The sequence below is a fragment of the Eptatretus burgeri genome, chromosome 6 (genome assembly GCF_056783735.1).
Source record: "Eptatretus burgeri isolate ZD-2024b chromosome 6, Ebu_testis_v1, whole genome shotgun sequence".
Classification (NCBI taxonomy): domain Eukaryota; kingdom Metazoa; phylum Chordata; class Myxini; order Myxiniformes; family Myxinidae; genus Eptatretus; species Eptatretus burgeri.
In genome coordinates, this window is record NC_140966.1 from 29064850 (window position 1) to 29078868 (window position 14019).

Here is a 14019-nt window from a genome sequence, read left to right on the forward strand (position 1 = left end):
TCATTGATGTATACATCCTCCTTTATTCCTGACCCATATTGCTGAAAACGTTGAATCAACCGATGAATCATGAAATCTGAAGGTGGTTTTCTGGCATTGAAGTGTCGGCAGTCTGCTCTTTGGGTGAGAATAATTGATCAAAGAAATTTAAAATAAAATTCCACGATTTTGGTTCTTTGTTCAGGTGTGAATTTTCCATGGGTAATTTCCAAATGTTAATCCAAATTCTGAAATGAAAAAAAAAGAAATTATTAAAAAACATAAATGTTATTTAATTTCTAAATCCCGAGTTGACTTTTGGGACACCCTGTATAAGTATTTATTTTTGTGTTTTGTATGTTGTTTTTTTTTGTATTTTGTATAAGTAGTTTTTTTGGGGGGAAGGGTGGATTTTGGAGAGGTTTTTTTTTTTTGCATTTTGTATCAATAGTTCCCCCCCCCGCAACCCCCCATTTTGTATCAATAGTCCCCCCCCCGCAACCCCCATTTTGTATCAATAGTTCCCCCACCCCCATTTTGTATCAATTGTTCCCCCACCCCCATTTTGTATCAATAGTTCCCCCACCCCCATTTTGTATCAATTGTTCCCCCACCCCCATTTTGTATCAATAGTTCCCCCCCACCCCCATTTTGTATGAATAGTTTTTTTTTTTTTTTTTTTTGTATTTTGAATAAGTAGTTTTTGTTTTTTTTGCATTTTGTACAAGTAGCTTCTTCTTATTCAAAAAGTAGCTTTCGGAAGAGCAAGTTGAGCGAATGGATCAGCCAAAACCATTACAAGGGTGTGTAATAGACAAATCCAAGAAGCCAAACACGCATGCATGTGGTGGGCAAGGTGGACAAGTTGCTGCTGGATATTTCCTGCTGACACCATGGTGTTTCTGGTCAAAATTCTAGCACTTTTGTTTGCTGCGTGCTTTTTTTGCTTCACTTGTTCAATGAAGAAGAGTTTTTCCTTTTTTTTCATCAGCTGTTCTTGTTGCTGCTTCAGCCGTTACTCTTCTTTCCAATTATGACACCACTCGGGTACATTCTGCTCACGTTCTTGCTGTTGATTCAGTTTCAAAGTCGATCAAGATCATGACATCAGCTGAAAGGGAAGAAGGAAAAAGTGAAAGATAACGTTGGAGTGTAAATGTGTTTGTACAGTCACAAAGTCTCGCACGTTGGTCGCTGCAGCAAACACCGAGTGTTGATTGCTCCAGTTGCTTTCACAAGTGACAGACCTGAATGGCATTGATATTATATGGATTAGGGAGAAACCTCACCTGCCTGATGTATTCAATTGAATTATTAAAAACTCTTCACTCAGTATTATTAAGTTGTCATCATGATATTTTGAATAAGGAAGTGACAGATTGAAAAACTTGTACTCAAAAAGTGTGCAAGTAATTAAATAATGTGATTCGAGTGTAAATGGTACCTGTCGTAAAGGAGATTGTTTTTTATTTGAAAATTTTTGGATCAGCTATTTGTAATAGTTTGATATTTCTTCTCATATTCCTGGAGCACTGAAATGTGGGAGCGAATGAATCAGGACCAAACATCGGATATTCTTCCTCAGCAGGTATTTCAATAACGTCTTCTGCACGCATCAACAAAAGGAAGTCAAAAACACCCAATTGCACTGTCATCAGAATCTCTGTCATTATCATGCCTTTCAACACAACACGGGAATGAAGAGAATAGCTACCTACGTATATTTACATCTCTCTCTCTCCTTTCCCTCTCCATCGAACCATGATGATCTGCTTTGTGGAAGGCAGCTCGAGTCATCCAAAGCTGATTGAAAGTGAGATTGTAAATATATGGTTTTTCAAACAATTAGTTTTCATGATCATCCAGGTGTACACAATGACTTCTGTAGGGATAAATTTATCGTCATGCCAGACTTCCACCAATTGGAAGATTTGTTTGGAGATTATCTGGTTTTGCGTGCGGTAAAATATTCGTCTGTTCTCAACACTTCTGACGCACAGAAAAATGGGACATGATGCAGGTGAAGAACATGAAGTTCAGACAAAGTTAGGAATCATTAGTTATGCAAGGCAGGAATCTTGGCAACTTACGATCCAACCGACGTGATGATTTCAGATGAGGGAGTAGAGGACGGAATCCGCAATGCTTTTGAGCAGCCTTTGAAAAAAACAATAGAAATATGAAAGATTAAATGCATTGATATCTTCATCAGTTTGATAAGTCATTCAGGAAAGGGCACAAAAGCAAATTCACTGAAGGAACAGGTGATCGAGTAAAAACTGAATTTGGTTATTTCATTCAATTGAGGGGAGTTCCACTTCTTGTAATTTATCCTTCATCGTGATGGCCATGCCAATTAGTTACCTTTTACTCCTAAATTATAATTACAATTATCTCCAGAATTAAGGATCTCCTTCTTCATCAAAGGAAGTATTAACAACAGAGTCTTGAGAAGATGAAGCACCAACATATCTTGCAACTTAACATATTGATCTTGGGGCTGGCTGTGTTTGCACCCAATATGTTCAAACCAACTTATCCAAAGTATTGAAGAGTGCTTACCTGTTGAATTTCCTGCATATGGTGCAGTGGCCCCTTGACAACACGCTGTTTCTATTGTTCTGTTTCTGCTGTTGCAAGCAATCATCATGATGAGGTTTCTGTTCCTGGTGGACCTTCTCAAAGACTTGCTGTTGTGGATGCTGCTGCCATTCTTGACGGTGAAGCTTGCATTCCTGGGGGAACCTCTGAAAACCATGCTGTTTTTGTTGTTGATGCTTCTGCCAATCCTGACAGTGAGGCTTCTGTTCCTGTGTGAACCCCTTAATAATGTGTTGTTTCTGTTGTTGCTGCTGCAGTAAGTCATCACAGTGAGGCTTCTGTTTCTTGTTGGGGTATTTTTGTATTTTGTATCAATAGTTTTTTTTTTTTTTGTATTCTGCATCAACAGTTTTTTTGTATTCTCCATCAACAGTTTTTTTTTTTTTTGTATTCTGCATCAACAGTTTTTTGTTGTTGTATTTTGTATGTCGTTTTTTATTGTATGTGTATTTTTGGGGGGGATTTTGTATCAGTAGTTTTTTTGGGAGGGGGCATTTTGTTTCGTTTTGGGTTTTTTTGGGGAATTTTGTATATAGTTTTTTTGTTTTATTTTGTATCAGTAATTTTTTTGTCTGAAATTTTTGTTGGGGAGGGGGAATTTGTGTGTTTTTTTTTTTGTTTTTGTTTTTTTGGAATTTGTGTGGTTTTTTTTTTTTTTTTTTTGCATTTTGTGCAATTGTTTTTTTTTGGGGGGAATTTGTGTTTTTTTTTTTTTTTGTCATTTTGTACAAGTAGCTTGTTGTTATTCAAAAAGTAGCTTCCAGAAGAGCTCGTGGAGCGAATGGATCAGAATGTAATCGACAAATCCAGGAAGCCAAACACGCATGCATGTGGTGGGCAAGTTGGACGACTTGCTGCTGCATGTGTCCTGCTGACACAAAGGTGTCTGCTTCAACTGTTCTATGAAGAAGAGTTTTCTTTTTTTTCCATCAGCTGTTCTTATTGCTGCTTCAGCAATTGCTCTTCTTTCCAATTGTGACACCACTCAGTGACATTCTGCTCATGTTGTTCCTGTTGATTCAGTTTCAAAGTCGATCAAGAAGATGACAACAGCTGAAAGGGAAGGAGGAAAGAGTGAAAGATAACGTTGGAGTGTAAATATGTTTGTACAAAGTCACGCACGTTGGTAGCTGCAGCAAACACCGAGGGTTGATTGCTCCAGTTCCCTTCACGTGTGACAGATGTGAATGGCATTGATTATATAGATTAGGGAGAGACCTCACCTGCCTGATGTATTCACTTGAATTATGAAAAACTCTTCACTCAGTATTATTAAGTTCTCACTATGATATTTTGAATAAGGAAGTGACAGATTGAATAACTTGGACACACAAAGTGTGCAAATAATTACATAATGTCATTCGATTGTTAATGGTACCTGTCGTTCTGGAGATTGGTTTTCATTTCAAAAATTTTGGATCAGCCATTTGAAATAGTTTGATATTTCTTCTCATATTCTTGGAGCACTTAAACGTGGGAGCGAGTGGATCAGGTCCAAACATTGCATCTTCTTCTCCAGCAGGTATTACAATAACGTCTTCTGCACACAACAAAAGGAAGTCAAAAAAACTCAACAGCACTATCATCATAATCTCTGTCATCATACCTTTCATCACAACACCGGAACGAATAGAAAAGGAGGAGAGGAGATTGGGACGATTCTCTGAACAGAGCGTTTATGCTGCTTAAGCAGTCTCCTTGGCAATTGGGCATAATCCTTGATCGGTCGCCACTCCGACACAGTATACCAGCATGCTGGCACTCATTTTGCCAACCTCGGAAGGATGACAGGCCGAGTTAACCCCACCTGGTATTAATTCAACAGCTTAGCAGGATTTGAACTCAGGATTCGAGGATCCAAAGACGACCACCCCAACCATTAAGCCAACATCAGGCATCGAATGAATAGAATTTCCACCAATTTACATCTCTCTCCTTTCCCGCTCCATCGAACCATGATGATTTGCTTTGTGGAAGGCAGCTCGAGTCATCCCAAGCTGATTGAAAGTGAGATTGTAAATATATGGTTTTTCAAACAATCAGTCTTTATGATCATCCTTGTGTACACAATTCCTTCCGTATAGATAAATTAATAGTCATGCCAGACTTCAACCAATTTTAAGATTTGTTTGGAGCTTATCTGGTTTTGAGTGCATTAAAATATTCATCTGTTCTCAACACTTCTGACGTACAGAAAAATGGGACACGATGCAGGTGAAGAACATGTAGTTCAGACAAAGTTAGGAATGATTAGTAATGCAAGGCAGGAATCTTGGCAACTTACGATCCAACCGACGTGATGATTTCAGATGAGGGGGTGGAGGAGGGAATCCACAACGCTTGCGAGGTGCCTTTGAAAAAACACAATGGAAATATGAAAGATTAAATATATTGATATCTTCTTCAGTTTGATAACTCATTCAGGAAAGGGCACAAAAGCAAATGCACTGAAGGAACAGGTAATCGAGGGAAAGGTGAATTTGGTTATTTCATTCAATTGAGGGGAGTTCCACTTCCTGTTATTTATCCTGCATGGTGATGGCCATGCCAATTAGTTACCTTTTACTCAAAAATTATAATTACAATCATCTCCAGAATTAAGGATCTCCTTCTTCATCAAAGGAAGTATTAACAACAGAGTCTTGAGAAGATGAAGCACCAACATATCTTGCAACTTAACATATTGATATTGGAGCGAGCTGTGTTTGCACCCAATATGGTGACCCCAACTTTTTCAAAGTATTGAAGAGTGCTTACCTGTTGAATTTCTTGCAGATGGTGCAGTGGCGCCTCGACAACATGCGGTTTCTCTCGTTCCTTTTTCTGCTGTTGCAAGCAATCATCATGGTGAGGTTTCTGTTCCAGGTGGAACTTCTCAAAGACTTGCTGTTGTGGATGCTGCCGCCAGTCATTACGGTGAGGCTTGAATTCCTGGTGGAACCTCTGAAAACCGTGCTGTTGTTGTTGTCGATGCTGCTGCCAGTCATTATGGTGAGGCCTGAATTCCTGTTGGAACATCTGAAAACTGTGCTGTTTCTGTTTTTGATGCTGCTGCCAGTCATAATGATAAGGCTTGTGTTCCTGGTGACGCTCCTCAAAACTGTCCTGTTTTTGTTTTTGATGCTGCCACCAGTGATTACGGTGAGGCTTCTGTCCCTGATAGAAGCTCTCAAAACCATGCTGTTGTTCTCCCTGTTCTTGCTGTCTCTGTTCTTCTCTCTGTTCTTGCCATCTCTGTTCTCGCCGTCTCTGGACTTCTTCCTGTCCTCGCTGTCTCTGTTCCTCCTGTTCTCGTCGTCTCTGTTCTTCTTCCGGTTCTCTCCTCTGTTCTTCTGGCTGTTGTCTCCATTGTGCATTTCTTTTAATTTCCAACTTTTTCTCTCTTTGCTTTTGTAATTTTTGCTTTCTCTTTTCTTCCCTTCTTTCCTTCAAATCTTCTTCTATTTTCCACAGTTCTTCCAGTTCTCGCCGTCTCTGTTCTTCTACCTGTTCTCGCCGTCTCTGTTCTTCTCCCTGTTGTCCCTGTCTCTGTTCTTCATCCGGTTCTATCCATCTCTGTTGTTCTTCCTGTTCTTGCTGTCTCTGTTCTTCTTCCTGTTCTCGCTGTCTCTGTTCTTCTTCCTGTTCTCGCTGTCTCTGAGCTTCTTCCTGTTCTCGCTGTCTCTGTTCTTCTTCCTGCTCTCGCTGTCTCTGTTCGCGCTGTCTCTGTTCTTCTTCCTGTTCTCGCTGTCTCTGTTCTCGTTGTCTGTGTTCTTCTCCCTGTTCTCGTCGTCTCTGTCCTTCTTGCTGTTCTCTCCTCTGTACTTCTTGCTGTTGTCTCCATTGTGTATTTCTTTTAATTTCCTCCTTTTTCTCTCTTTGCTTTTGTAATTTTTGCTTTCTCTTTTCTTTCCTTCTTTCCTTCAAATCTTCTTCTATTTTCCACAGTTCTTCCAGTTCTCGCCGTCTCTGTTCTTCGACCTGTTCTCGCTGCCTCTGTTCTTCCTGTTCTCGCTGTCTCTGTTTTTCTTCTTCCTGTTCTCGCTGTCTCTGTCCTTCCTGCTCTTGCCGTCTCTGTTCTTCTTCCTGTTCTAGCTGTCTCTGTTCTTCTTCTTCCTGTTCTCGCTGTCTCTGTTTTTCTTCTTCCTGTTCTCGCTTTCTCTGTTCTTCTTGCTGCTCTCGCTGTCTCTGTTCTTCCTGTTCTCGCTGTCTCTGTTCTTCTTCCTGTTCTCGCTGTCTCTGTTCTTGTCGTCTCTGTTCTTTTTCCTGTTCTCTCCTCTGTTGTTCTTGCTGTTGGCGCCGTTGTGTATTTCTTTTAATTTCCAACTTTTTCTCTCTTTGCTTTTGTAATTTTTGCTTTCTCTTTTCTTCCCTTCTTTCCTTCAAATCTTCTTCGATTTTCCACAGTTCTTCCAGTTCTCGCTGTCTCTGTTCTTCTACCTGTTCTCGCCGTCTCTGTTCTTCTTCATGTTGTCCCTGTCTCTGTTCTTCATCCGGTTCTATCCACCCCTGTTGTTCTTCCTGTTCTCGCTGTCTCTGTTCTTCTTCCTGTTCTCGCTGTCTCTGTTCTTCTTCCTGTTCTCGCTGTCTCTGTTCTAATTCCTGTTCTCGCTGTCTCTGTTCTTCTTCCTGTTCTCGCTGTCTCTGTTCTTCCTGTTCTCGCTGTCTCTGTTCTTCCTGTTCTCGCTGTCTCTGTTCTTGCAGTTCTCGCTGACTCTGTTCTTCCTGTTCTCGCTGTCTCTGTTCTTCCTGTTCTCGCTGTCTCTTTTCTTCCTGTTCTCGCTGTCTCTGTTCTTCCTGTTCTCGCTGTCTCTGTTCTTCCTGTTCTCGCTGTCTCTGTTCTTCCTGTTCTCGCTGTCTCTGTTCTTCCAGTTCTCGCTGTCTCTGTTCTTCCAGTTCTCGCTGTCTCTGTTCTTCCAGTTCTCGCTGTCTCTGTTCTTCTTCCTGTTCTCGCTGTCTCTGTTCTTCTTCCTGTTCTCGCTGTCTCTGTTCTTCCTGTTCTCGCTGTCTCTGTTCTTGTCGTCTCTCTTCTTCTTCCTGTTCTCTCCTCTGTTCTTCTTGCTGTTGTCTCCATTGTGTGTTTCTTTTAATTTCCTCCTTTTTCTCTTTTTGCTTTTGTAATTTTTGCTTTCTCTTTTCTTTCCTTCTTTCCTTCAAATCTTCTTCTATTTTCCATAGTTCTTCCTGCTCTCGCTGTCTCTGTTCTTCTTCCTGTTCTCGCTGTCTCTGTTCTTCTTCCTGTTCTCGCTGTCTCTGTTCTTCCTGTTCTCGCTGTCTCTGTTCTTCCTGTTCTTGCTGTCTCTGTTCTTCCTGTTCTTGCTGTCTCTGTTCTTCCTGTTCTCGCTGTCTCTGTTCTTCCTGTTCTCGCTGTCTCTGTTCTTCCTGTTCTCGCTGTCTCTGTTCTTCCTGTTCTCGCTGTCTCTGTTCTTCCTGTTCTCGCTGTCTCTGTTCTTCCTGTTCTCGCTGTCTCTGTTCTTCCTGTTCTCGCTGTCTCTGTTCTTCCAGTTCTCGCTGTCTCTGTTCTTCCAGTTCTCGCTGTCTCTGTTCTTCCAGTTCTCGCTGTCTCTGTTCTTCCTGTTCTCGCTGTCTCTGTTCTTCCTGTTCTCGCTGTCTCTGTTCTTCGTCCTGTTCTCGCTGTCTCTTTTCTTCCTGTTCTCGCTGTCTCTGTTCTTCCTGTTCTCGCTGTCTCTGTTCTTCCAGTTCTCGCTGTCTCTGTTCTTCTTCCTGTTCTCTCTGTCTCTGTTCTTCTTCCTGTTCTCGCTGTCTCTGTTCTTCTTCCTGTTCTCGCTGTCTCTGTTCTTCTTCCTGTTCTCGCTGTCTCTGTTCTTCTTCCTGTTCTCGCTGTCTCTGTTCTTCTTCCTGTTCTCGCTGTCTCTGTTCTTCTTCCTGTTCTTGCTGTCTCTGTTCTTCTTCCTGTTCTCGCTGTCTCTGTTCTTCCTGTTCTCGCTGTCTCTGTTCTTCCTGTTCTCGCTGTCTCTCTTCTTCCTGTTCTCGCTGTCTCTGTTTTTCTTCTTCCTGTTCTCGCTGTCTCTGTTCTTCCTGTTCTCGATGTCTCTGTTCTTCTTCCTGTTCTCGCTGTGTCTGTTCTTCCTGTTCTCGCTGTCTCTGTTCTTGTCCTTTCTGTTCTTCTTGCTGTTGTCTCCGTTGTGTATTTCTTTTCATTTCCTCCTTTTTCTCTCTTTGCTTATGTAATTTTTGCTTTCTCTTTTCCTTCCTTCTTTTCTTCAAATCTTCTTCTATTTTCCATCGTTCTTCCAGTTCTCGCCATCTCTGTTCTTTCTGGTCTCGCTGTCTCTGTGCTTCTTCCTGTTCTCGCTGTCTCTGTGCTTCTTCCTGTTCTCGCTGTCTCTGTTCTTCTTCCTGCTCTCGCTGTCTCTGTTCTTCTTCCTGCTCTCGCTGTCTCTGTTCTTCTTCTTCCTGTTCTCGCTGTCTCTGTTGTACTTCTTCCTGTTCTCGAGGTCTCTGTTTTACTTCTTCCTGTTCTCGCTGTCTTTGTTCTTCTTTATGTTCTCGCTGTCTCTGTTCTTCCTGTTCTCGCTGTCTCTGTTCTTCTTTCTGTTCTCGTTGTCTCTGTTCTTCATCCTGTTCTCGCTGTCTCTGTTCTTCTTCCTGTTCTTGCTGTCTCTGTTGTACTTCTTCCTGTTCTCGCTGTCTCTGTTGTTCTTCTTCATGTTCTCGCTGTCTCTTTTCTTCCTGTTCTCGCTGTCTCTGTTCTTCTTCCTGTTCTTGCTGTCTCTGTTCCTCTTCCTGTTCTCGCTGTCCCTGTTGTACTTCTTCCTGTTCTCGCTGTCTCTGTTCTTCCTGTTCTCGCTGTCTCTGTTCCTCTTCCTGTTCTCGCTGTCCCTGTTGTACTTCTTCCTGTTCTCGCTGTCTTTGTTCTTCTTCCTGTTCTCGCTGTCTCTGTTCTTCCTGTTCTCGCTGTCTCTGTTCTTCTTCCTGTTCTCGCTGTCTCTGTTCTTCTTCCTGTACTCGCTGTCTCTGTTCATCTTCCTGTTCTCGCTGTCTCTGTTCTTCTTCTTGTTCTCGCTGTCTCTGTTCTTCTTCTTGTTCTCGCTGTCTCTGTTCTTCTTCCTGTTCTCGCTGTCTCTGTTCTACTTCCTGTTCTCGCTGTCTCTGTTCTTCCTGTTCTCGCTGTCTCTGTTCTTCCTGTTCTCGCTGTCTCTGTTCTTCCTGTTCTCGCTGTCTCTGTTCTTCTTCCTGTTCTCGCTGCCTCTTTTCTTCTTCCTGTTTTCGCTGTCTCTGTTCTTCTTCCTGTTGTCGCTGTCTCTGTTCTTCTTCCTGTTGTCGCTGTCTCTGTTCTTCTTCCTGTTCTCGCTGTCTCTGTTCTTCTTCCTGTTCTCGCTGTCTCCGTTCTTCCTGTTCTCGCTGTCTCCGTTCTTCCTGTTCTCGCTGTCTCTGTTCTTCCTGTTCTCGCTGTCTCTGTTCTTCCTGTTCTCGCTGTCTCTGTTCTTCTTCCTGTTCTCGCTGCCTTTTTTCTTCTTCCTGTTTTCGCTGTCTCTGTTCTTCTTCCTGTTGTCGCTGTCTCTGTTCTTCTTCCTGTTGTCGCTGTCTCTGTTCTTCTTCCTGTTCTCGCTGTCTCTGTTCTTCTTCCTGTTCTCGCTGTCTCCGTTCTTCCTGTTCTCGCTGTCTCCGTTCTTCCTGTTCTCGCTGTCTCCGTTCTTCCTGTTCTCGCTGTCTCTGTTCTTCCTGTTCTCGCTGTCTCTGTTCTTCCTGTTGTCGCTGTCTCTGTTCTTCTTCCTGTTCTCGCTGTATCTGTTGTTCCTTTATTTTGGTTTCCTCATTTCCTTCTGTTTGCTTTTGTAATTCTTCCTTTTGCTTTGCTTTCTTTCTTTGCCTACGTGCTCGTTGTTTTTTGTGGCACAGCTCTTCTTGTTCTCTTTGCTCTTCATCATTTTTCCTCTGCATTTCTGTTTTCATTTCATCTTCCATTTCTCTTTTTCTCTGTTGTTCTTCCTCAATTTTTTTCTGGTTTTCTTTCTGTTTTGTCCATACATCCTCATATCTTTGTTTCACTTCTTTGTCATGCAATGCTTGCTCTTGGAGCTGAGCTAATTGCTGATCCCCATCTCCATTTAATTCCTGCATCTGTACCACTTCCTTTTGTTGAACGTCATTCAGCAATGGCTGTTCTGTCTTTACCTTTTTTGTCTGTTCACCTTTCTGGCTACATCGCAAACTGCAATAAATAAAGAGAATGCTTGTCAGTTCAAGAAAAATGCATGATTTTGGAAAAGACAAAAAGCATATTCCACACATGTTGCATTGTTACATGAAATAAAACATCGATCGTGCACGTTTAACCTAAACAGGGTTAAAAGGATGGATGTGGAATGATGAAATCAAAACATAAAACAGGAAAATACTTCATTGAGGAACAAAAAAGGAAGAAGACTTTGTTAAGATGAAAAGGTGTGGAAGAAGAAGTAAACCTAATCTGATCTCCCTTTGAGAGGCTCAAACTACATTTGAGTGGTTAAAGTTTTCACCACAATAACAATCCCAGACTATAATTTCACATGAAGCCAAAAAAAAATTATCTGAAAGCAATGGGTCTATTCATAGGGGTGGTAGGATGGCCTGGAGGTCTGCATCCTCACCTTTAAGCTGCCTCGCCTGGGTTTGAATCCTGGTTTGAACGTTATGCTGACATGTATCTGAAACTGCTTGTCCCTTAAATCCTTTGTTGATGTTCTTTTCTTTTTAATGTCCTAAATTTGCTTCTCGAGGGAATTCGGCCTCGCAACATCATGAAGGCATGAGCTTTGCTGCTGGAATGCAGGTTTTGGCGGAAAGGTGAGTGATGGAGATTTTCCCTGCAGATTCGAGGGCGAGTCGAGAGGCTCAAAGAGGGGATCCCCTTGATTAGTGGCCAAACTACCAAGAGGTACCGTTGGGGCAATGCCGAGCGATGCCACAGGGTGGGCATGCACTGAAGGGATTAATATGGGTGCAAAAGGAAGCCGGGATGAGATGTGCCTTGGTTCACACTGTGGGTTTTCTCTTTTTGCACAGTCGAAACAGCAGACACATCCTGTTGCTTCAGCGCTTTCCCGAACGAAGCCTGTAGTCCCTCCTGTAATTTTTGAAGTCCTGTCTTCAGCTCTCCTCCACCATGCCTGCTTGCGTGTGAATGGTCCTCAGCACAAGATTGGACTTGTTCCCCACTGAACCACATGTTTCCCTTTGGGATTTGCTTTGCTCAATCGAGCACATCTACGATATCTCGTCTTATTCAGCCAAGGCCAAACGAAGCGAGGTAGAGGTTTGTTCCTGATACCTGAAACACCCAACAACCCACGCCTCGAGAAAACAGACTTTTTGTCATACTGCCTGCATTTTCCATCCAACCATCATGTGACTTTGATTTTAAAATATTATCCATAGGTCTGTGCTCTTATGTTGAAAGTTTTGTGTCTAATTTAAAATCGAATAAAGGTGAAAAAGTGAGGATGGAAGAAAAAAAAACATGAGGGCTTCAACCGACATTCCCCAACATGGTAAGCGATAGTTGTGAATGCCGATTTCTATCTATTATTAACTACACCAACTAATTTGACAGGAAAAGAGGGATGGGCAGTACCATGCCTTTCAATCAGCCTGTTGGGTTCAGCCAGTGGGCCAATCACACCTGTATGATTATGGGTGTGGTTCACGGTGGCATGTGATCACTGCCCATCACATAACAATAACACTGTTTAATGCAAATTGTTTTCACACACCTGACAAGATATTTCATTGCACAATCCAAATAAAATCTTGAGCATGTAAATATTTATTTTTAAAGTCCAGAAACAGGATATAAAAATATTTTCCAAATATAAAAAGGTGAAGGGTTGGTCTACCAAAAACTATGTAAATAAGACAGACATGGTCACAATAAATTATCATGTGAAAACATCACTACATCTTTCTGCATCCATTTGCAATGATAGACTGCATGGTGATAGTTTTTATGAATGAATTTTACCAGTGAAACATTAAATCATACACACACACACACACACACACACACACACACACACACACACACACACACACACACACACACACACACACACACACACACACACACACACACACACACACACACACACACGTGTTTGTGGTGATTACGAACTCAATAACTCAAATTGAGAGAGTGAGTGTCTTTTGAACGGACAACCATTATTCAAAGAAAGATGTTGGGATGGTTTCACGTGATAATTTATTGTAACCATCCCTACCTTGTTGACATACTTTTTGGCATTCTATCAATTCATCACTCCTAAAACTTCATTTTCTTTCAAACCTCATTCGCAAATCTTTATTATCCTTCAAACATCATTCCCAAACCTTCATTTTTGAACTCCAGATTCAAAACTTGTTCTCAAACCCTCATTTTACGACAGCTGTAGTCGAACCGCCATCGCAAAACCCTTAATTTCCAACACCTGTGCTCGAATCCCCATTCTAATGCTTCATTTTCAAATACACATTCTCAACTGCAGCTCATGAAACTAATCGAGGCGATGGGATTCATGCCGGAGCAGGTATTTAACACCGAGAAGATGGGATTATTCTGGAAGAGGATGCCAGACCCTCATACCTTCCAAGCAAGAAATATTGGGATGAAAGGTAGGGTGGTTAAGCTTCGTGCTACCCTTCCCTTCTCCATTATGACAATGCTTCAGGTGACTTCATCGTAAAGCTAATGCTGCTTTTCCAATCACTGAATCGCTTCCACACTCACCCTTCCCTCTAATTGTCAGGTCAGGCCAGATCAGATCTGTGACTTGCTGCAGGTATCATCTAAACCTGTACTAACCTGTTCCATGGTCGGGTTGTCGGCAACTAAACCGTCTCCCCCACCATGCTTCCTGGTGAGGAGGGTGTTTGGATATGGACACCCAGCAGGATTAAAAACAAAATCTGTCAAAGGGCGGAGGTCCTTGTGAGCCAACGCCATCCATAGCTCGTGCCCAACTCCTGCAGTTGGGTTACTTCTTATTCGGGTGAGCTTGATGGCAGGAATTGCACTCCGGCCACTGTAAAACCCTTCATTCCACAAAACATTCTCAAAGCATAAAAAAATCTGAAAACACACTCCATGGGAATACCTACTGTGCAGCTTCCCTTCGCAGGGCAGCACACCAGATGACGGGATTGGGGCAAAGCCTTCGGGACCCCCAATCTTTGATGGTTGGAGGGAAACCATAGGTTAACATTCCCGGGTCAGATCGTGGGTGAGTGTGTCAGGGTGGTGCTGAGGTGTCGTCCACCAGACGGCGGTCCCTTCGGGTGGGTGCCTGGAATTCCTCTCCTGAAGAGAGGATGATCACCTGTCTCTGTTATCATCTGAGCTCAAGTGTTTGGACATCGGTATTGTCGCACTCTCTGAGATTCTGACACCGGGTAGTGGTGAAACATGACGGGTGGTTACACCTACTATTGGGCTGCTCGCTCTGATGGTTACCATGCCAA

The 14019-nt window shown here is 42.4% G+C and overlaps 1 protein-coding gene across 1 annotated transcript in view; it reads right to left on the reverse strand.

Annotated features, from left to right (window-relative positions):
• Nucleotides 1–3232: 3232 nt before the first annotated feature.
• LOC147024458 (uncharacterized) overlaps nt 3233–14019 on the reverse strand; it is a 14907-nt gene continuing 4120 nt past the window's right edge. Inside the window, exons 3-6 of the mRNA XM_085884412.1 lie at nt 5338–10735; nt 4865–4931; nt 3959–4120; nt 3233–3633 (exon numbers count right to left, since the gene is read on the reverse strand). Of these exons, the coding sequence (XP_085740538.1) occupies nt 3981–4120; nt 4865–4931; nt 5338–10644 (5514 nt within the window). The 5' untranslated portion in view covers nt 10645–10735 and the 3' untranslated portion in view covers nt 3233–3633; nt 3959–3980. The remainder of the gene's footprint in view (nt 3634–3958; nt 4121–4864; nt 4932–5337; nt 10736–14019) is intronic.